The sequence below is a fragment of the Rhinoderma darwinii genome, chromosome 9 (genome assembly GCF_050947455.1).
Source record: "Rhinoderma darwinii isolate aRhiDar2 chromosome 9, aRhiDar2.hap1, whole genome shotgun sequence".
NCBI lineage: Eukaryota > Metazoa > Chordata > Amphibia > Anura > Rhinodermatidae > Rhinoderma > Rhinoderma darwinii.
The window spans coordinates 64,559,663-64,582,802 of NC_134695.1; the positions used below are offsets into that span (position 1 = coordinate 64,559,663).

A 23,140-nucleotide genomic window follows, 5' to 3' on the forward strand; every position below is an offset into this window, starting at 1 on the left:
CACTCTCCTCCTCTCTATCACCCTCTCTCTATCATTCTCTCCTCTCTATCACCCTCTCCTCCTCTCTATCACCCCCTCCCCCTCCTTCACTCTCTCGACCTTTGTGCATTATTTTTCTCTTTGCCTCTTAGCGTTCCTATCTGACAGCTCCTCTCCACCAATCAGCGCTTACAACTCCCAGTGCTCCCGTCCAATCAGCGCCTAATTCTTATGGAATGGGCGGGGCGTTCTCTGTTTGTTATAAGATGCTGCTGCTGCTCGGAGCCTGCACTGCGGGGGCAACATGGCGGACAAGAGGGATAAGGCCACTGACCAGATGCAGCTGTGGAAGGAGAACCGGGGCACCCAGGTACCCAGCCCTGTCCTACCGGCGGGCTATATGTGCTGCTGAGGCTTCCACGTGTTCTGTTAATGACGTGCAATGTGATTGGTTGTTAGTCCTGGCTCCTCTGTTATTACTCACCTGTCATTATATCATTATCACCTGCGGGACTGTTATCTGTCACCTCATATCTAGCTCTGTGTTATACCGTAGGTATTCAGAAGGTTACAGTTTGTAGTATAGGTATGGCAGTCCCCAACTGTTGCAAAACTACAACTCCCAGCATGCCCTGGCAATCTGCAGGTAGTTTAGCAACGACTGGAGGACCATAGATCGGAGACCCCTGAGGGTGCTGCTATATGACTAAACCATGAATTATTGGGTGGGTATTTTTGCCTTAGTCTGGGTCCGCACACAGCGGATTTACACCCGGAAAACGGATTACGGTAAAAGTCGTGCGGTTGATGCGATCAAATCTCCTCCACACGCTGCCGAAATTGACCTGAGGTGCGGATTTTAAATTGTGGTCCCGTTGCAAATTTCCGTTACTCCAATTTTCTTTCAACAGTCCCGACAACTTGTGTGTCGAAACGCGGCCTCGTTCACTTACATTGCAGCGATGAACGCCAGGCGACCCCCGTTATCTTTGGACGCACGGCCAAAGTCGCCTTGTAGCCCTAGCCTGAAGCTTAGTCATTGTAAATGACCGCGTTCTGCGACTTTCTGATTTACTAGTGGCGTTTCACACATGCGCCAAATTTATTAAAAGGCGATCGATCACCTCTTATAAATTTGGCGCCTCTTGGACTGTCCTGAATAGACAATATCTACTCCATTTATGCGCAGGCGTGAATTTGCACAAAAAATGTTTGCGCCGTTTTCTGTCTATAGTAATAATAAAGTTGTCAGCCCTGTCCACTTTAAAAAAAAAAAGTTGCAGATACGGCGTGCGCCAAAATTTGACACTTTACACTACAAAACTGGTGCAAATTAATGTCTGCTTACTGTCAGTGAATGTGAACACTCTTGTTTACATCCAGAGGCTTAAAAAAAAAGTACGGACCGAATACTTCTCACATATTCGACCCCATTCACATTCCGTTTAGCATGTGCGCCAAGAAAGCGTACCCGCTACGTGTGTCCATAGCATTACATTAGCACGTGGGAGTAGAAAGAGGGACCTCCGATTAATGTTCACCTCGCAGGCTTTTCATGACGTATACGTTAAACGGAGGCCATCATAGCCTATGGTTGACAGACGGCCCTTAATGTTTCCGACGGCTGAATCCACTTTCCAATCCTCTTTGGGATAAATGCATCAGCAGCGCAAATCTCTCTCCTGTGCTGATTATTTGTTACAGTGGATCAGTGCAGGTAAAATCTGTTCTAGTCCGCAGAGGATTGTCTAGACTGGATACGATGGTAGCAAACCCTCAGCTGTGAGGCTGGGTTCACACGACCATGTTACGTCCGTAATGGACGGAACGTATTTCGGCAGCATGTCCCGGACCGAACACAGTGCAGGGAGCCGGGCTCCTAGCATCATACTTATGTACGATGCTAGGAGTCCCTGCCTCTCCGTGGAACTACTGTCCCGTACTGAAAACATGGTTACAGTACGGGACAGTTGTCCTGCAGAGAGGCAGGGACTCCTAGCATCGTACATAAGTATGATGCTAGGAGCCCGGCTCCCTGCACTGTGTTCGGTCCGGGACTTGCGGCTGAAATACGTTCCGTCCATTACGGACGTAACATGGTCGTGTGAACCCAGCCTGAGAATTATTAGATCTGTACAGATTTACAGCCTCTAGCTATAGACCAGAACATTTCAATTCACTGACTGTTAACAGATATCTTGAAAATAATGAGAAACTGGAATTCAAAGTATATTTTCATTCTGCAATGGCTAAAGTTAGGGCTAAAACTAATATGGCCGTGCTGCGACAAGTCCAAACCCACTTGATTTCTTGCGACTGCCGGGTCGCCCTGTGGGTTGCCATGTGGCCACATTCACTTTAAAATGTGTGATGCACGTGGGGGCACACAGCGATTTTTGGCCGTATGAACTGTCGCGGCGCAAGTTGCCATGTAGCTGCTTCTAACCCTTAGGCTGGGTTCACACGACCATGTTACGTCCGTAATGTACGGAACGTATTTCTGCCGGAAGACCCGGACCGAACACAGTGCAGGGGGCCGGGCTCCTAGCATCATAGTTATGTACGACGCTAGGAGTCCCTGCCTCGCTGCAGGACAACTGTCCCGTACTGTAATCATGTTTTCAGTATGGGACGTTAGTTCCACGCAGAGGCAGGGACGCCTAGCGTCGTACATAACTATGATGCTAGGAGCCCGGCTCCCTGCACTGTGTTCGGTCCGGGACTTGCGGCAGAAATACGTTCCGTACATTACGGACGTAACATGGTCGTGTGAACCCAGCCTTATACCGATCAAATCAACTTGGATTCGTATAAGGTCAAATGCACACGATGTGGATTTCCCCCGCAGGTTTTCCTGTGTAATGCAGGACCAGCAAAGTAAATAAGATCTCAAGAAATCCCATCTACATGGAAACTTTCCATTTATCTTGCATTTCCGCTTTCGAATTGTTTCTGACAAGTTTATAAAAATAAAAAAAACGCACCAAAACCACAGTATTAAAATGCACCGATTTTCCGCATCCAAATGTAAAAACTGCACACAAAAATATACACCGTAGGTGCTGATTATACTCGCAGAATTTCCTGCGTCCACCTGCGGTTTGGATGTGAATTTTCTGCATTAAATGACGCAACATGTGCCTGTATCCTTAGTGCTTGTCCACACGTAACCAAAAATTTCTGCAGGAACTTCCAGACATTCCGCAGCGGAAAAATGCACCATCGCCTGCGTTTTTTACTGCAGAAAATGGTGCGTATTGTTTTTCTCAATGTTGGGGGGATGGCGACGTCTCCTCTGAAAAACACAGCAATTCAGTCCACTGTCCGCAGCAGGAATTGACATTCTGCGGTACGAAAAATACGCACATCAGGACCATTTCTGGTCGGAAATTCTACGCAGCGTGTGGACGAGATTTGTTAAATCTCGTCCACCATGCAGCTGCTGTATTTTGCGTCTATTCCGTCCAAAATTCCGGACGGAAAATAAACAGCAATTCCGCTACGTGTGGACAAGCCCTTTAGTCTAGATGAAAAGGTTGAGTAATTTTGGTGCAGAAAATCTGCAGGTAAATTCAGATAAAATCTGCACCCAATAGTGCGTTGTTTTTTTGTGTGCAGATTTGATATTTTGATGCGGATTTATGCTTCAGACTTTGGTGCATTTTTGTGTTTTTTACAAACTTTTCAGATACAATTCGCAGGTGGAAAACAGAACAAGTTGAAATGCTGCAGATTTTAAGATACGCACCGCAGGTCAATTTACGTGCAGAAAAACTCTGCAACGTGTAGATGAGATTTGTTGAAGTCTCGTTTACTTTGCTGGTCCTGTATTAGGTTATGTTCACATGGCCATTTTTCGGGCCATAAACGTGTGAAAAATCGGAAGCAGAACGCCTCCAAACATCTGGCCATTGATTTCAATGGTAAAAACGGCGTTCTGTTCCGACGGGCTGTTTTGAAAAACTGCCCGTTTTTCATAGACTGTTGAAAACCGCTCCAAAAACGGGCGTAAAAAAATGCAGCGAAAATCGCAAGTGGCTTAAACGTCTGAAAATTAAAAGCTGTTTTCCCTTGAAAACCGCTCCGTATTTTCATACATTTTTAGTCTAGTGTGTGAACATAGCCTTACACTACAGATTTACTGCAGGAAAATACACGTGGCAAATCCGCACGTAACACACATCGTGTGCATTTAGAGGCAAACAGGAGCGCGTATCGAAGTTGGGGGACGGGGGGACGGGGGACGGACGGGACTGGGCAATGCTGGAACTAGGGCACAGATCACTGGCGCTATCAGCAATCGTCTACATGTCCTTTGTCATCTGTACACAGCGGCTTGGACTTTGGCCCACTATCGCTGCGTGTGTTAACTCATTAGATGCCTTTCACGTCTTAATAGAGACCCACCAGGAATCTGATAAAAACTGTGAGATAACATTATATCTTTTTTTTAACGTAACCTGTACAGTGGAATTCTGATAATCCAGATAATCTGACATATAGAAATTCTGGTACTTAAAGGGGTTGTTTAATCAGAGACCACTCCTTTCAGAGTGTTGTCCCTGGACTGATCATGTGATCGCCTTGGCTCCCGTGCCTCCAGCAAACGGCTGGCTTTGCCAGAGAAGGCGCTGTGGAGGAAATGTATTATTACATGGTGGCCATTCAGATCTATGTAATACAAGGACTGCTGTAGTCCTCCAGAACGGGATCCATGTGGTCAGAGCAGTTCTGGCTCAGAGGGGGATCTGGAGGGGTGGACACCCCCCCCCCCCCCATATGATGTCCATAGGGCGTATAGACAGGGATTGTTTTAATCAGGCAGACTCTTTATAATGCGTGATCCCACGATGACAGCGGACATGGGGATTGCAATAGATTTAGTATTAGACCTAAAACTTTTATTAAATGATGCGATAATCTGCAGTTTAGAGCTGGTAAATATTCCTCCAGATCTCCCTGATAACTGCGCTCTACAGTCCAAGTCTAGTGGACTCCGGCCCCATCGCCGTGTTTTGACTTTGGTGCTCGCTTACTGCGGCGTTTGCTCTAATTACTCCTCTTATGCAGATCGTTCTTGATTATTTATTTCTTGTCACTTATATAGCGGCCACATAATCCGGAGCGCAGTACGCAGATCAGTCCCTGGGTGAATTTTCTATCTCGTACACGTAGTAGGGACCATTTCATAGGAAGCTTCTCCTCTTACCAGTTCTCCGGTGCTCTCATGGTGACGCCTGCCCGGTCTCACGCTGGTCTCCGCATCACGGCCTCCAGCATTGTCGCATTGATACGTCGTTGCTGGAGGCCGGGATACAAAGAGCGGCGTGGGACCGGACAAGCGGTTTTTTTCTTATGATCCGCAACATAATCTTAAGGTTTTGCTGCTGCAGCAAATCTGTTACGTGTGAACATGGCCTTTAAACACTGACCAAGCTAGGAATGCTGGGAGATTTTCGCTATGAAGCCTGCAGTATTGTTAACGCAGTCAGTGAATATCAGGTTTGGCAGAAGTTCCGGTGACCTTTATCCTGGATGTAAAGTCTGTATGTGATACTATACGAGGAGGCGCAGAGCAATGTGCACCGTGATCAGACGGGAGTACAACCCCCACCAGCCCGGCAGGTGACTGCGGATCTCGTCTCATGATGTTTGTTGATCAGCCGAGCATAAAGAACAGAACCCGAGTTCATATTGTTTTCATTGTTTCATTCCAAGAGCTTTGACGGCTCGTTTTTTGCAGGTCGAGGTGTCGTTTTTGTTGGTAGCACTTTGATGCGCGTACGACTTTATCACTTCTTATATTCCATTTCTTACAAGACTGACAACAAAAAAACACAAGAAAAAAATCTTTTTTTTATTTTATTCTTAGAGTCTCTGTCACCACATAAGGAGATGGGCGCTGTAATGTAGGTGACAGTAATGCTTTTTATTTTAAAAAAAGATCTGTTTTCACCACTTTATTAGCGATTTTTAGATTTAAGCTAATAACTTTCTTAATGGACAACTGGGCGTGTTTTGCTATTGACCAAGTGGGCGTTGTACAGAGGAGTGTATGACGCTGACCAATCAGTGACCAATCAGCCTCATGCACTCCTCTCCATTCATTTACTCAGCGCATAGGGATCCTGCTAGATCCTTATGTGCTGTCTTATACTAACACATTAACAATACTGAAGTGTTTAGACAGTGAATAGAAACACGGGATGTCTATTCACAATCTCTGCACTTCGTTACTCTGTCTGTGGTAGTTACAGCAGAGGAAGCGTGATCCCGCGAGATCACGCTGTAGATGTCAGGTTACAGCGAGATTACGCTTCCTCTGCTGTAACTACCACAGACAGAGTAACGAAGTGCAGAGATTGTGAATAGATATCCCGTGTTTCTATTCACTGTCTAAACACTTCAGTATTGTTAATGTGTTAGTATAAGACAGCACATAAGGATCTAGCAGGATCCCTATGCGCTGAGTAAATGAATGGAGAGGAGTGCATGATGCTGATTGGTCAGCGTCATACACGCCTCTGTACAACGCCCACTTGGTCTAAGGTAAAACACGCCCACTTGGGCATTAAGAAACTCATTAGCATAAATCTAAAATCGCTAATAAAGTGGTGAAAATAGATCGTCTTTTTTTTTAAATAAAAAGCATTACTGTCACCTACATTATAGCGCCGATCTCCTTATGTAGGCGACAGGGCACTTTTAAAGAGGCTCTGTCACCACATTATGAGTTTTGTGTTTTGTTTTTTTTTCCCTCTGATTGCTTGATCTCTTTAAGGACCCCTTTACATCGCGTTTTGGCCTTCCTTCAGAGGAATGCGTGTACCTCCCTGAAGGAAGGCCAAAACATATCCCACTGTATGGGATACAGTGTCCTACGTAGCCTGGGGAAACTCAAAGGGATTGTTCCACAAAACACATGTATCTCCCAGCTACAGGATAGGGGATACATGTGACTGCTGGGGGTCCGACCGCTGGGAAGCCCAGCAATAAGAACGGGGGAACCGAGAGTCCCTCGAAGTGCTCCATGAGATGCTTAGGAACTTCCGGGGCGTGTGTCTGGCCTGTGTGTCCGGCAGCTCTATAGAAATGAATGGAGCACTGGTAGAGCTTGTGCGCATGCGTGACCGGCGCTCCATTCATTTCTATAGAGCTGCCGGACACAGACCCCGGAAGTCCCAAGCTTCTCATGGAGCACTTCGAGGGACTCTCGGTTCCCGCGTTCTTATTGCTGGGCTTCCCAGCGGTCGAACCCCCAGCAATCACACGTGTATCCCCTATCCCGTGGATAGGGGAAACGTGTTTTATGGGACAACCTCTTTAAGTCAATGTCCATAATATGTCTAGAGCTTTCTAATGCCGTTTTGGCTAGAGACTCCACCCCTGAAGAAGCCCCTGACATCGCTGTCAATATATTTAACGTATACCTGTGACCGATGCCATACAGTGGAATCAGTCACCAATAGGCTTCCACGTAAAAAAAAAAAGTATACTGCGTGGTGTAAAACGCTTCTGCTTGACTTCTCGTATGACGCATCTCATATGGACAGTCCATTGATTTAGATGGGTAGCATGTAATTCTTAATTTCTCCTGTGGTGGCGCTGCAGGGAAATCGAGCACCTTCTGCCGGGTGTGCCACATTACAGCTAAGTGGCAATGTATATTGATGTTCTGAGCGTTTATGGGTGTTTTTGGATGGGCAGATTGTATTCCATCGGTCATATTTCCTAATCTGGACTGTAGGATCACACGTTGCTATTGAAATCTGAACCGTAAATAGAAGCCATTGTTGCGCTGTCACGAGTTCTCGGGGCTTGACCTTGATGTGTTAGTTTTGGATCAGCACTTTGACTTGGCCCCAGTAAAATCCCATGATTTGCACCATCTCCAGTTCATGCAATGCTGAGACGTATTGGCAGCGTTTCATCTGACTGGAGGCCAAGCGCCGTTCTTATCATAAAACCGAAAAAACAACAACTCTGCAATATTTGTATGACGGTCATGGAGTTTAATAATTTGGTGAATCCAAAGACTGATTTCACGCTGCGTCTGCAGTATTCGCTTGGCACTAGGAAATGTATCCGTAGACCCACGGATTCCGCTGTATGAGATATAAGTAGAAGAATCCTGATATATCGCCGACGTACACCGCAAACTCGCTGAGAATAGACCCGAATGTGCATTGGAATTGGGTCATCTGAGGCGTTAGTTTCTCCGGCGGGATCGATCCGCTTGCGTTGTAAGTTACGGAAATGTATATGGAACGGCACTGTGACCGTTCCTCTTCATACATGAGTAATTAAAATGCGGGCCCTTACTTAAAAAGGATTGCCCATCGGGGACATTAATGACCTATCCGCGGGATATGCCATAAATGTCAGATAGATGAGAGTCCCACCTCGGAACCCGCACCGATCTCTAGAACGGGGCCCCCTAAACCCTGTTCTACCTTTCGCTGCCTCCTGGGCCATTTTGTAATTTCCGACCATGTAGTCAGGCAGTGGCCCGGGAGGCAGCGGGAACCGAGAAAGTTAGAACAGGGTTTAGGGGGTCCCGTTCTAGAGAGGTGAGGGACCCGCATCTTACATTTATGGCAAAGCCTGTGGATATGCCATAAATGTCCCTGATGTTGCCCCTTTAAATCTTTGCCGCTGTCTACATTTGTTTGCTTGGCTAAGGTTTTCCCACCATAGCCATAAGGGATATGCCATAAATGTCTTATAGGTGGAGGACTTACTACCTATTGGGAGAACAGGGGTCCTCTCACCCCCTGTTCTGCATCCACCAGGTGAGGCGCCTGCTGCATCTAGGTGAAGGTTGACTGGAGATATGCGCAGTTCTCGTCATCCGAGTAATGTAACGGGGAGAACCCTCAGGAAGACGTCCCGAAATGTAATCGTAACCGAACATCTACCACTATGTGACATTGCCTACTCCAAACCGAGCGGCCTCTCCTTCAGGTTGGGTTCCTTTATCCAGCAGAGTTTATAGGGTCTTGGTTCTTTTTGTGTTTTGTTCAGAAACCCGATGTCCTGACGACTGGTGGTGGGAATCCTATATGTGATAAGCTGAATCTTCTGACTGTTGGACCTCGGGGACCGTTGCTGGTTCAGGATGTGGTGTTCACAGATGAGATGGCGCACTTTGACCGGGAGAGGATCCCAGAGAGAGTCGTACATGCTAAAGGCGCAGGTGAGGGTCACTCTGCTGCACTTTATTTAAAGGGGTTGTCCAATTTAGAAAACCCATTTTCATAAAGAGAGAATTAAAAGAGGGTTTCCTCCGTTCAGGATCCCCATCTCTTGGCCAGAGTAGAGAGCAGTTACAAAGCTATGATTAACAATCCCAGAGGTTCGAAATGCGTAAGCGTGGTTCTGGGATTTTCATTTTAATTGTTCTAATTTTAAAATGACCAAATAAAGCCAAGTTTTTTACCAGATTGCTGGATGCACATTTTTTTTCCCTCTTCCATTGCCCAGCACTTACAAAGGGTGTCTCTCGCCCGGAGGGACCTGTCCTGCATTACACAGACAACACATTGATATGAATGGCCACTGTAATGTTTAATTTCCCCTTTGGTGGCGCTGCAGGGGATTTGAATGCTTACTGCCAGGTTTCCTCACAGATTACAGCTGATCGCTGGTGGTCCCAGGATTGGGACACTAGGGGGAGCTTATTGAAGACGTATGAATACAACTTCCATTGGCCTCCATAGTAAATCCGCCTTTAGTAAATACCTCCTAGTGGTGGCTTTAGTCATTACTCCACCCCCTGTCGCCTTGTAGACCTATAAACCGTTAGAGGGGTCAGAGCGAGTGGAGAAGACATGGCTTTAGGATCAGACTACGCACAGGGCTTGCTTGTAGTCTGTAACGATGGAAACTCATAGGTGGATGAGGCTCATGAGAAAGGAGACCATTTGTTTCTGATGAATCTTTAATGTAAATTTGATGTCATTTTTTTTCTTTTTAAGGCGCTTTTGGCTATTTTGAGGTGACTCACGACATCACAAGATATACCAAGGCAAAAGTATTTGAGTACATTGGGAAGAGGACCCCGCTCGCTGCACGCTTCTCCACTGTTGGTAAGATTTGTCAGGTGTGGGTAGAACGTGGGGGGATTTTAAGTGATCAGACCACTTATGTTTTTTTCTTTCTTCTCAGCTGGAGAATCTGGCTCTGCTGACACTGTGCGTGACCCCCGTGGGTTTGCTGTAAAGTTTTACACTGAGGATGGAAACTGGGATTTGACTGGAAATAACACCCCAATTTTCTTCATCCGTGACGCCATGTTGGTGAGTTATCTATGGTGCTGACCAAGGGCTCCTTAAAGGATATGTTCATCTTCTGCCATAGCATAGAGGCCTTGGCGCTCTAAGGGTATGTGCACACAATAACGTCAATTACAGCTGAAATTATGGAGCGGTTTTCAAGAGAAAACCGCTCCTGCATTTCAGACGTAATTGCTCGTACTCGCGTTTTGCGAGGCGTCCATTACGGTCATAATTTGGAGCTGTTCTTCATTCGATTCCATGAAAAACGGCTCCAATTACGTCCCAAGAAGTGACCTGCACTTCTTTGACGAGGCTGTTATTTTGCGCGCCGTCTTTTGACAGCGAAGCGTAAAATTACAGGTCGTCGGCACAGTACGTCGGCAAACCCATTCAAAGCAATGGGCCGATGTTTGCCGACATATTGGAGCCGTGTTTTCAGGCGTAATTCGAGGCGTAAAACGCCTCCATTACGTCTGAAAATAGGTCGTGTGAACCCAGCCTAAGAACAATCATGCTATAACTCAAGATGGTCAGAACTTCCGTTTGAAGTCAACAGGACTGTAAGGGTATGTTCACACGGGCTATTTTCAGCCGTTTTTCGGGCCGTAAACGTCCCAAAAAACATCTGTAAAATCGGAAGCATAACGCCTACAAACATCTGCCCATTGAATTCAATGGGAACTACAGCGTTCTGTTCCGACGGGGCGTTTTCTTCCGCCTCCTTTTAAAAAAACTGCATGTAAAAAGGAGTGCATGTCACTTCTTGAGCAGTTTTTGGAGCCGGTTTTCACTGTGTCAATAGAAAAACCGCTGCAAAAATCGCTAGCTAATTAAAAAAACGGCTGAAAATCAGGAGCTGTTTTTCCTTGAAAACCGCTCCATGTTTTCAGTCGTAATCTGCCAACTGTGTGAACATACCCTAATGCCTTCCCGCTGTCAGTGAAGACGTCTGTCCCGCTGACCTGATGGATTCGGGTTTCCGTGCAAAATCCAGGATACATAGAAGCCGTATCTCAAAGTAAAATAAATATAAAAAATAATATATATAATTAGAAAGCCATTGCAAAGTAGCCCTAATCACCACTACAATACATTTGAACTAAAATGGTCTTCAAAGGTTTGCATAGCCAATAAAGATGTTTTTCAGACCTCTCTGGCATACACGTGCCACCTATCCTAATGATCGTAAGCATCTGCTTCCAACCTGTTGCCATTAAGGCTCGCATTACTCTCTTTGTGACTACTTAAAGCTGTATAATGTCCTTATTTAGAGGGATTTGTTGACGTAAGAAGATGGGCAGGCAGAAAAGTCTGTGTTGCAAAATAGTTTCTTTGCCACCTGACCAACCACTGCTGCCTCTTCATTAGCAGGCAGAGGAGAGATCTGTTTGGTTGCTGATATCCCGCATCTCCATAAGGCCCTATGCACACGGCCATGCTCACGATCACTGGTGCGGCCGCGAACAGCCACTCGCGTTTTTGGCCCGTGCTATCATACGAAGTATGGGAGCACGGCCTGTGAGGCCGGATTCACACGAGCATGTTCGGTCCGTAAAGGACGGAACGTATTTCGGCCGCAAGTCCCGGACCGAACACAGTGCAGGGAGCCGGGCTCCTAGCATCATAGTTATGTACGGCGCTAGGAGTCCCTGCCTCTCCGTGGAACTACTGTCCCATACTGAAAACATGATTACAGTACGGGACAGTTGTCCTGCAGCGAGGCAGGGACTCCTAGCGTCGTACATAACTATGATGCTAGGAGCCCGGCTCCCTGCAGTGTGTTCGGTCCGGGACTTGCGGCCGAAATACGTTCCGTCCTTTACGGACCGAACATGCTCGTGTGAATCCGGCCTAAAAAGCAAAAGCGGACGTGTTCCATAATTCGCGGTACACTTCTACGGCCCGGATGCCTTCCTTCAAATATACGTGAAGGTGTCCGTGGCCAATAGAAGTGAATTACGGTCCGCAATTACGGGATATTTTTACGGTTGTGTGCATGGGGTTAAAGCACTCTTTTTTTTTTTTTTTTTTTTTTTTTTTTTTTTTTTTTTTTTTCGCCTTCCCTCTCCCCCCTGGAGTAGTTTAGAAGGGGTGTATATTTACATGACCTCAGCGATGGATTTTGACCATTAACCCCTTTTGTTCTTCTACAGACGCACATGTTCTGTCACACACAAGAATACACTCCACCGACTGCATATGTGTATATGGCCGTACACATTAGATGTTTGCTGCGGTTCCCACCAATTTCTATATTCTGCTAATAACAAAGGGTGTACTGAGACGTCTCCACTGCCTCTTGAGCCTTTGCTTTCCCCAGAGATAAGTGGTGCCAGAGGTGTCTGACAGTTGCTTATCGCCCCATGCATCTTTATGGAAGAACCTCTTACGCGTATGGCTAGCTTTATTATGTACAATAGTTTTATTTTCATTGATTTATTTTTGCTTTGTAGTTCCCATCATTCATCCACTCTCAGAAGAGAAACCCCCAAACTCACATGAAAGACCCCGACATGGTCTGGGATTTCTGGGCGCTGCGTCCTGAATCTCTCCACCAGGTAAGAGTTGTTTGTTACAATCCCTGTTGGCATTTAAAGGAAGTTGTTCACTTAAATCTCTATTGAACCCGCTTTATGGGCCGGATCGGAGAGCTGCAATACAGACAGGCTCCTATTCTTGCGGCCGCGGTGTGAACGAATGTTACATGACAGCCCATTAGTCTGAATGGACATCATATAAAACGACACTTCGCACAATGACCACTGATCGCCAGTGGTTTCGTCAGCCAGACCTGCACCGATCAGGTGATCGCTGGGGCAGCTTCACATTAAGAAGGGGCTGTCCTCTTGGGACCGCCACTATAATGACCCTATTGTGTGACATCACAGGATATAGAACCGTATCATAAATTCTAGTATAAAATGGGTGGGGATTCCCTTAGACAGGTATTTATGTTTCTTTTGTCTTTTTAATATGCAGGATCGTATCCAAGTTTGCCCTTGGCGTGTAATATCCTAGAACATTAAACATCTATTAAGATAAATGATTCTCTTGCTTGGCGGATTTAACACTTGAGGAGCTGCCATCTAAACGCTTCTGTCTTTGTCGCCCCAGGTCTCCTTCCTGTTCTCTGACCGCGGTATCCCCGATGGTCACCGCCACATGAACGGCTACGGCTCTCACACCTTTAAACTGGTCAATGCACAACATGAGCCGGTGTATTGTAAATTTCATTTCAAGGTGAGTCCTGACAGTCGCTGTGTGTATTATACGTATTTTACGCAATGATATATCACAGCAGCGGTTTGTCGTTTGGTGCAATGTCCCATGATTTCATGAGATGGATAAAATGATGTAATTATCATTATAAAAAAATGGATGATCAGGGGTGTTTGCAGAGCCCACCCTTACTCCCATAAGGTGATCACCTGGGGATCTTAGATCTAACACATGTTGTCCAATTTCATTTGCTATTCCAAAGTATATTACATATAGTATGGCATGCAGTACACCACTCTGCCCCTAGATGTCCCCCTTGAGACTAACTGGATGACTGTTTTTATATAGAACCATCATTTTGCCTTCCTTGTTAACCCCTTAAGAATCAATCTATTTCCAATTCAAGCAGGTTGTTGTTTTTGGTTTTTTTCGCCAGTTCCCCACTGGCGATGTAGCTGTATGAGAGGTAATGCAATCCATGACATAACATTTACGTCAATTCATGCCAAGGGGTTAAAGTTCATATACACCAGATTTGCATACGTTAATGTTGCTCCTGTATTTAAATACAAATAAATATTAATATTTGAGTACATAATGAGCAGCTGGCATCTGGGTTGTAACATGGTAGTAGTGACTGTTGCTGAGACTGGCATACAGGTGCCCAAATAACGCTAAACTGGATGGTGCAGTTGAGCCCAAAAAGCCAACGAAGTACTCCGTGGCTGTTTGGAGCGTGGCCTGCTACATATGTTCCTCACCCTCTGAGTCCCAGCCAACCTATAGCAGAGCTAAAAGAGGTCACATGACACCCTTTTCTGCAAAACTCCTTGAGGGAAGGTGATGTGCCGCTCTTAGTGAAACTGATGCCAGTAAACGATGCCAACCTATGTATTGCATTGATTTTATATTGGCATTAAGTGATCAGCTGACGGCTGCAGGAACTGCTGAGTAGGGATTGAAGTCGGGCTCTGCAGTAAACGAGTGGTGCCTTTGTTTCCAATATTTATCATGATACATCTTGTGTTACTTTTAGACTGATCAGGGCATCAGAAATCTGACCGTGGATGAAGCCAATCGCTTGGCTGCTGAAGATCCAGACTACGGAATCAAAGACTTGTATGAAGCCATTGCCAATGGAAACTACCCTTCCTGGACCTTCTGTATCCAAGTCATGACATTCGAGCAAGCTGAGAAATACCCATTCAATCCTTTCGATCTAACGAAGGTAAATTGTAACCTCGGCAAGCAGAATGCAAACTCTTTTATATAGAGCTCGTCTTAAATTTTTTTTTTTATTTTTTTTTTCCCTCTATTCTGGTTTTCAGATCTGGCCCCACGGGGACTACCCTCTGATTCCTGTGGGTAAGATGGTTCTGAACCGTAACCCAACCAACTACTTCACAGAAGTGGAGCAGGGTGCCTTTGATCCAAGTAACATGCCTCCTGGAATAGAGCCGAGCCCAGATAAAATGCTGCAGGTGAGCTCCGGGATAACTCTTTGCCTTTCACAGTGATTAATCTTCCAAGATTCTGCAGGTGTAGGATTGTTCACCAAGCCTTGCTTAAAGTTTTGTAAATTAAAATAAAAAAAGCAGGTTACCCATGTCATGATAGATGGCAGTCCCAGAGCTGAGACACAAACTTTTCAGGCATTAATAGCATAAAAATGACACTTGTCGAGAAATGCAGTAAAGTATGGTCCATAATACGCCAGTTGAATAACTTTTATTACGTTTTTGTTTTCTTTTTCGCCCTTGGCATACCCCATAAGAAGTAGGTACCCATGTGAATGAGGTCACACCGACTGGGCTTGTACAGTTTGATCACGTTTACTTAGCACTTCTTGCACAACTTAAAGGGGTAGTCTAGTTTGCAAAACAGTATTTTTATAGTAGTTAATAGAGGGGAGCACCACCTCCTCTTACTAGAAGACACCGCAGGTACATGGCGTCTTGCTCTGGAGAACCCAGCACAGACCGCTCGTTGAGTTCAGTAGGTTTAGTGAAATTCTTCATTTTCCCTGTGGGGGCGCTGCTGGGAACCTGAACACTTGCTGCTCAGCAGTGAAGCGCCCTATGTTCAGCTTACCAGGGGACCCTTCTAACAAAAAACTAATTGTTCAAAGTGGACAGCCCCTTTAAGAAATTGCACTCTACAATGCCGCCTTTTTTAAATTTCTGATACTAAGCAACTTTAAAAGGACTCTCTCTCTCTATCTCCTTGAATGAAATACTAGAACTATTTTTAACTTTGTGTCTGGCATGTTGCAGGGGCGTCTCTTCGCATACCCAGACACACACAGGCACCGCTTGGGCACGAACTATCTACAATTACCAGTGAACTGCCCCTACAGGGCTCGTGTGGCCAATTACCAACGGGATGGACCCATGTGCTTCTCTGACAACCAGGGTAAGTGTGGAGGCCTTCCCTCCTGGTCGTCACACGTTGCATGCAGATGATGCTGGTAAATGGTGGCTATCTTTGCCTGCAAAATACATGACGTTGGTGGGATGTAACCAGAGGCCTGACCACAGGAGCATGGAGGTCCCATGTGGTCATCTGTGGTGTGGCCTATAGTTGAGTAGCTGCCCTGATTCATTTGGCTGATGTCTTCTAAGCTCAGCACTTGTAGTCTGAATGTTTCCTTATTAAAGTGGCTATCCATTTTTTTTATTTTGTTGACCTCTCCTTTAGGATAGGTCATCAATATTGGATCAGTGGGGATCCGACGCCTGGCAAGGTGCCAATCAGCTGACTGAAGAGTCTGCAGTGTTCGTCGCTTCAACCTCTTTAGTGTTTATCAGTCACAGCACCGTACATTGGTAGTGGCTGTGCCTGGGACTGCAGCTCAGTCCCATTTACTTGAATAGAACCCAAACTGCAATCCCAGGCACAGCCCCTATGAATCAGCTGATCGGCAAGTGTCCCAGGAGTCGGACCCCCATCAATCTGATATTGATGATGTATCCTGAGGATAGGTAATAAATAAAAAAAAGTCAGGACAACCCCTTTTACCTTAAAGTTCTGGTTTTCAGATGGGTATATGTGTGTGTGTGTGTGTGTGTGTGTGTGTGTATATATATATATATTATATACACAAGAAAATTGTGATCGCACTCTCCTACCATCCCCAGGTATATGTAGGCTTTGTCCCAGTTCTGGGTGTATGAGCAGTATAGGGACCCACCTTTGTAGAGGTCGCCTTGTCGTGGCGGGTGGGCTCCCACAATTTGATCAAAATGTGCGCTAAGAACCTCCCTGTTGTAAGTAGATTTGGCAGTAATGCATATTTATTTCTAGTGTTTAGGTGCCATTGGTGTTCGCAGAGTGCTGGCGCCATTTTCTTGTGCGCTGTATTGTTTTGCAGTCACAGGCGTTCTTGCACATGTATACTCGTTTTGTTTCACTTTGCTGGAATGTGCTGATCAAACTCTTGAGATATATATTTTATTTTACACACAGGTGGCGCTCCAAATTATTACCCCAACAGCTTCTCTGCTCCTGATGTTCAGCCTTCTGCCCGAGAAAGCAAGTTCTCTGTGTCTGCTGACGTGGCCCGCTATAACAGCTCCGATGACGACAATGTCACACAGGTAAGGAGTTGGCATGTATTACTTCAGTCTGCAGGAGCACTGGACGCATGCTTATATCCAGGTATTGCTTCTAAATCGCAAAAAAGATCACTCCGTCTTGGTGAATCCGCGGTTAGGCTGGTTGTACTGTTATGGCTGTTCACAGCTGCGTCGCTGCTTTCCGTTCTGCTGTCAGAGGAGCACAACAAGGGAAAACCGGAAGCGACGGTTCCATTGCACCACGGACACCTCAGACGGAACCCATTGACTTTTTCATGGGTTCCGTCGGATTTCCTGCAGGGTGTCTGCTTTTACCGGAAGCGATAGTGCAGCATGCTGCGCTATGATTTTCGCTAATCCCTGCCAGATTTTCGACGGAGGTCCCTGATGGAGTCTCCAACGCAGATGTGAACAGAGCCTAAAAGGTCATCAATTAACGCAAACCCTAAATGGGTTTTCTGAGATTAGAAAGTCTGCCCCACCCCCCTTAGTCTTTGTCTTGACCCTCTATCTAATCTCAGACAACCTAGGGCATATGGATGTCTTAGTGGGGGGGATCTCTTTTCTGGACCCCTTTCTATGACACCGTCCATTCTAGTGGACTCGCGCCATCTATGTATTACATGGATGACCATTCACTTGAGAGCCGCTGCAGGGGAAATGCTTGGCTGACCACGGCTTCCCCTGATGAAATCTGCGGTGACTCCTTTTTGAAAGGTGACGTCTTCGAGACCACTCTTTAACCAGTGCAGACGGCCACTATTAAGGGAGACCTAGCTTGACCCATTCATTTCCATGGGAGACTTGTAATTCTTCATGGGGACGCTACACTGAATTACCTCCTGCGATTGAGACTTTTTGGCCCGATTGCTTCCTGGAAATTATGGACGCTTACTGATGTTGGAATTTAAATGTCTGCGCTGGTTTCGATGAGTTGCTGACTTTTCTGCTTGATTTTTATTTATTTTTTTCCCCCTGTAGGTGCGTAACTTTTACAACAAAGTGTTAAGTGAGGAAGAGCGCCTGAGGTTGGTTGAGAACATTGCTGGACACTTGAAGGGCGCCCAGCTGTTTATCCAGAAGAGAGCTGTGAGTAGATTCTGCCCCCGCTATAATCTAAATAGGAATTTTCTGAACTGTTTGTTTGTTCTCTTTTATGATGATTTAGGTCTATGGTATTTGATTTGTCTTCAAACATTTAGACTGAAGCACACAAGTTCTTATAAATGATATTAAAGCAGGAATGTAAGGCCAAACCCATCAGAAGCCGCTGTTGGTTTAAGGGCCCATGCACAAGACTGTGCCCGTAATCACCGTCCGTGATTATGGGCACGGACAGCCGTCGATGTTTACGGGCCCTGCTCCCATTATAAAGTATGGGACGTCCTAATTTTTACAGAAGGTTTCTATGACCGACACCTTCCCATAAATATATGGGATGGTGTCCGTCGGCCATAGAAATTAATGGTATGGACGAATTCTACGGCTTATTTTCGGTGCGTGAACGGCTGAAAAATCTGAAGCCGAACACCTCCAAATATCTGCCCATTGATTTCAATGGGAAAAATGGTAGTCTGTTGCAACGGGGTGTTTTTTTACATCTTGCTAAATGGCCGTGTAAAAAAACACCCACAAAAAAGTGCATGTCACTTCTTGAGTCGTTTTTGGAGCGGTTTTTCATTGACTATAGAAGAACAGCTCCAAAAATGCGGCGAAAATGCGAGTGAGTAAAAAAACGTCTGAAAATCAGGCGTTGGTTTCCCTTTGAAAACCGCTCCGTATTTTCAAATGTTTTTTGCTGAGCGTGTGCACACACCCTAAGAGACCTACTTAACGCTGTGTTCTTACTGCATAGGACACAATGGTCGGTCCGGTGGATATACGGTTTACTTTCCGCTTCAACAGCCAAGATTGGAGTTGCCTCTGATCCCGGCTGTTTAACCCCTAAGATTCCTGCTATTAATAGAGCCTGCAGTGTCTGAGGAGTTTGACAGTCAAGGGGCTTTCTCTGTCAGGCCGTTGTTGCCCCTGCTACACGATCGCCAGGCTCGTTTCTAGATTGGCTAAACGTAATCTGTGACTCTTTTCTACCAGGTGAAAAATTTCTGTGATGTTGACCCCAAGTACGGCTCCCGTGTCCAGGCCCTGCTGGACAAGTACAATGCAGAAGGCCACAATAAGGTAATAATCCCTTAATAACTAGCAGAATGAATCGATGTAAATGCTGCCCTAATTTGGCAATTAGTAAAATTTCCCATAAAACGAAGGGGTTGTCGGTCCAGTTTGTCTGCCTTTGATCCTCTGTAGTTCTATACACATCTGTGGCTCATACAGAGGGTCTTGTGAATGAGCCCTACACAGCTGCGCACTAAGTTTTTTTTGCAAAAGTGCCTTGTGTGCCACCCTATTGTGCTTCCGTAAGGCACGGTTTTATCCCGAAAAACAGTCCCGCTGTTACATGGCATGTATTGGAACATACTGCAAAATATTCTCTTGGGTTCAATTTGAAATCTGAGGGTACAACATTGGCTCATAGCAGTCTATTTAATGTCCGGGTCATGGCAACACCCCCCCCCCCCCTCCTTCCCCAACAGGTAGCACCCAGTTGTCTATTTTGTTCGTAAATTTCTAGGCGGAATAACAGAGGAACAGCACAACGCAGAGTTCTAAGAAAACTTGCTTCAGAAATGATATTTCATAGAAAATACAATTATTTACAAAAAACAGACCTGTCTGGGGGAGTGACCAATCCTCTTTAAGGGTCTCTTCACAAGTTGTGGTTAAATAGTGATATGACTTCAATTTTTGAATAGACCCAAACAGTGACCAGGACCGGACTGCGGCTCCACCGTATCTGTAACATGGCAGACCACTTCATATTTGTCAATCGGGAAGGAGCGGTCCGGTAAGCTTTAATTTAAATATTATTGCCACTTCATAACCTTTTTTGTTTTAAATTCTTTATACAGAGTGCTGTGAAGACCTACACCCAACATTCCTCCTATATGACTGCAAAGGACAAGTCCAACTTGTAGACGCCTTCCTCAGGATTATCCGTCCACCAGATCCTTACCTGCCATTTAATTTGTAGCCTATCGCTTGGATAAGACTATATCGAATGTACTACAATTCTGACTCCTGACTAATTCTCTATCAAACCAAAGCTAATGCACACGTAACCGAACAATCGCTCAATTATAAGCTAATCCTAAGCTTTAATGCTGTCAAATTGTCAGTGCAGCCATCGATTAGTCTAGTCTTGAATCGGTTTGATTGTTAACAGATCGGGTCCGGGCCATGATCGGCGCGCTGCACAATTTGTAGTTTTATACAACTAACATTTCAATACCTTGTAGTAATCGGCGCTTGTGATCGTCTACATTCTGTGCCTTCAGATGATAAATCTCATTAATTGCAGTTTAATATGGCGGCAATAATTTCACTTGAGTGAGGCGTTGCAGTAAATGACCCTCGGTTGGCAGATCTCATGGGGGTATGTGGTTCACCACATCTGGCTAGTAGAGCGTTTCAAAACGCGTGTCCAATATGGCCGCCATCCGTCTGTTCTGTTTGATGTGGGGTTTTCTGTAACTGGAAAGGCAATGTCAACTGTTAATGATATGGATGTGTTTTTACAATAAACCCATATGCAGTTCATGTGATTCACTCTTTACGGTGCTGCGGGGGACCTGTGTACACAAAACGGGATGTGAGAAGAGGCTTGGTAACCGCTGGTCTTAGTGCAGTGGCACACGGTTGAGTGCCACTCGGGCCGTTTTTCACGGCATCCGAGTGGCACCCGATAGGTTTCCTGGACCCATTCACTTTAGCGGATGAATCGGGTCCATGAAAACTCGCCCGAGTCCCCGATCCGTGGAAAGATAGGACATGTCCTATCTTTCCACGGATGGGACCCGGCCCTCACACAACTGTTGCGCGCATTAGACCTTAACGTACATTTCTACCGTACATATAACGCACACACATTGGATCTCCTATTAAGTATGACTGACAGAAAAACTGGCCTTGTTGCCCATAGCAACCAATCATCATGCAGACTCTAATTTCCAGAGCAGTTTAGAACATAAAAGCTAAGCTCTGATTGGTTGTCACAGTTTGGATAAGTTAGGGCCATTGTCTCCTTATTAACCACCATACAACACGGCACCATCAGTGATCTCCCCGTTATAATTCATAGGGGAAGAAGTGCTGGTGGAGCATATTCATCATATTAAACCGTGAGGACAAGGGGAATGGTAAAAACTAATTCAATTGATCATACCCTCACTCTTCATGGAAAAGTATGTTCACACGCAGAGTCAAAAACGTCTGAAAATACGGAGCTGGTTTCAAGGAAAAACAGCCCCTGATTTTCAGAAGTTTTTTACGGCCGTTTTTCGAGCGGTTTTCAATAGTCTATGAGAAAACTGCTCCAAAAACGTCCCAAGAAGTGTCCTGCACTTCTTTTGACGAGTCTTCATTTTACGCGCCGTATTTTGAGAACGACGCGTAAAATAAAGTCTCGTGGGAACAGAACATCGTAAGACCCATTGCAGGTAATGGGCAGATGTTTTCAGGCGTAGTTCGAGAAGTAAAACGCCTGAATTATGTCTGAAAATAGGTTGTGTGAACATCCCCTAACAGAGGAACAACACCATAAACAGTACGTCAGAAATGGTGCCAATAAATACAACTCGAGCCACAAAAAAAACAGGCCCCGAGACAGCTGTGGACTGAAAAATAAAGTTATGGTTCACACGACCTATTTTCACGTATATCCGAGTGTAAAACGCTCCTATTACCCTCAAGTACAGCAATTTCCCATTGATTTCAATGGCAAACACTGTTCATAGAAGGTGAATTTTAGGGTATGTTCACACGCAGTGGTTTCAGGCGTATTTTGGGGCATTTACCACTCAAAAAACGGAAGCTGAACGCTGCTGTTTTTTAGAAAAAGAAAACCGTGTAAAAAGAAGTAGCATGTCACTTCTTGAGGTGTTTTTTGGAGCCGAAAAGAAGCATTCTCTGAAAACGGCACCGGAATTTTCAGACGTTTTTTGTTAAGCGTGTGAACATGCCTTTACGCTGTGGAATTAAAAAAAAAAAACCTTTTGTAATAGAGACCTGTCACTACTTCAAGCATTTTAGAAGTGGATTTTCTACTGGCACTACTTAAAAAAAAAAAACGCTTTAAAAATCAAATTGTCTGGATTCAGAGGCTTTCTCCAAATCCCCCTCTGATTTTTCAGTCTCAGACATGACGTGTGAACGTACTAATAGACGCAAAATTAGGCCAATCCCTAAGACCTTGTTTACACAGTGCAGATTTTGCATGTGTTTTTGAAGCCAAATCCAGGAGGGGGACTCCTTCTTTTTTTAACCCCTTCCTTTTTTAACCCCTTCCTTTTTTATATAATTCTTCTGTTCAGGTTCCGTTCCTGGTTTTGATTTAAATTCATGCAAAATCTGAACTTTGAACATTGCCTCAGGCTGGATTCACACAGGAGGGAAATGTTGCACATTTTCTGCATATTTCACCCCTTTCTACATTGAAAAGACTGAAATCTGCAGTAAATAAACAAAACATTATGGGCGTGCCGTGTTTTTGAAATTCTGCAGCGTTCTCGTATTTTCGTGTGGATGAGATTTCTTCTCCCCTCTGTGCTGGGACTGTAATCCACACAAAAATCTGCAGCATCTCCGTCCTGGGTCCGGCTTTATGGGGTTAATGTGCTATTCTAATTTTAAAGGGCAACTAAACGTTTGACATGTCATAAGTTTTGGTTGGAGGGGGTCCGAGTACTGAGACCCCCACCAATCGCTAAAACTAAGCCGCTGAAGCCCTCGCGTGAGCACTCAGCTGCTTCGTGTCTGGTCGGCTTTTTCCGGAAATAAATGTATCGGTGTACGGACTATAGAAAGTCTATGAGCTTGTACTCTGATACATCGGCTTTACAGGAAAAAGCCGAACAGACATGAAGCCGGTGAGCGCTTCAGCTGCTTCGTTTTAGCGATTGGTGGGGGACTCGGTGCTCGGACCCCCACCAATCAGAACTTCTGACATGTCCGAAGCTTGTCAAACGTCTCATT

General features: G+C 45.4%; 1 protein-coding gene across 1 annotated transcript; it reads left to right on the plus strand.

Moving 5' to 3' along the window:
• The first annotated feature begins 238 nt into the window (after positions 1-238).
• LOC142660920 (catalase) lies at positions 239-20,707 on the plus strand. The gene is made up of 13 exons (XM_075838005.1): positions 239-349; positions 9,004-9,175; positions 9,957-10,067; positions 10,147-10,277; positions 12,710-12,814; positions 13,371-13,496; positions 14,512-14,703; positions 14,804-14,956; positions 15,749-15,887; positions 16,941-17,071; positions 18,032-18,139; positions 19,145-19,231; positions 20,020-20,707. Exons 1-13 carry the CDS (start codon positions 284-286, stop codon positions 20,083-20,085), a joined length of 1,587 nt encoding a protein of 528 aa, XP_075694120.1. The 5' UTR covers positions 239-283; the 3' UTR covers positions 20,086-20,707.
• The last annotated feature ends 2,433 nt before the right edge of the window (positions 20,708-23,140 follow it).

Coding starts and splice junctions, on each gene's coding strand:
- LOC142660920 (XM_075838005.1), top strand. CDS start 284: ATGGCGGACAAGAGGGATAAGGCCACTGACCAGATGCAGCTGTGGAAG. Junction 350..9,003: donor AGGAGAACCGGGGCACCCAG/GTACCCAGCCCT, acceptor TGTTTTGTTCAG/AAACCCGATGTCCTGACGAC. Junction 9,176..9,956: donor CGTACATGCTAAAGGCGCAG/GTGAGGGTCACT, acceptor TTTCTTTTTAAG/GCGCTTTTGGCTATTTTGAG.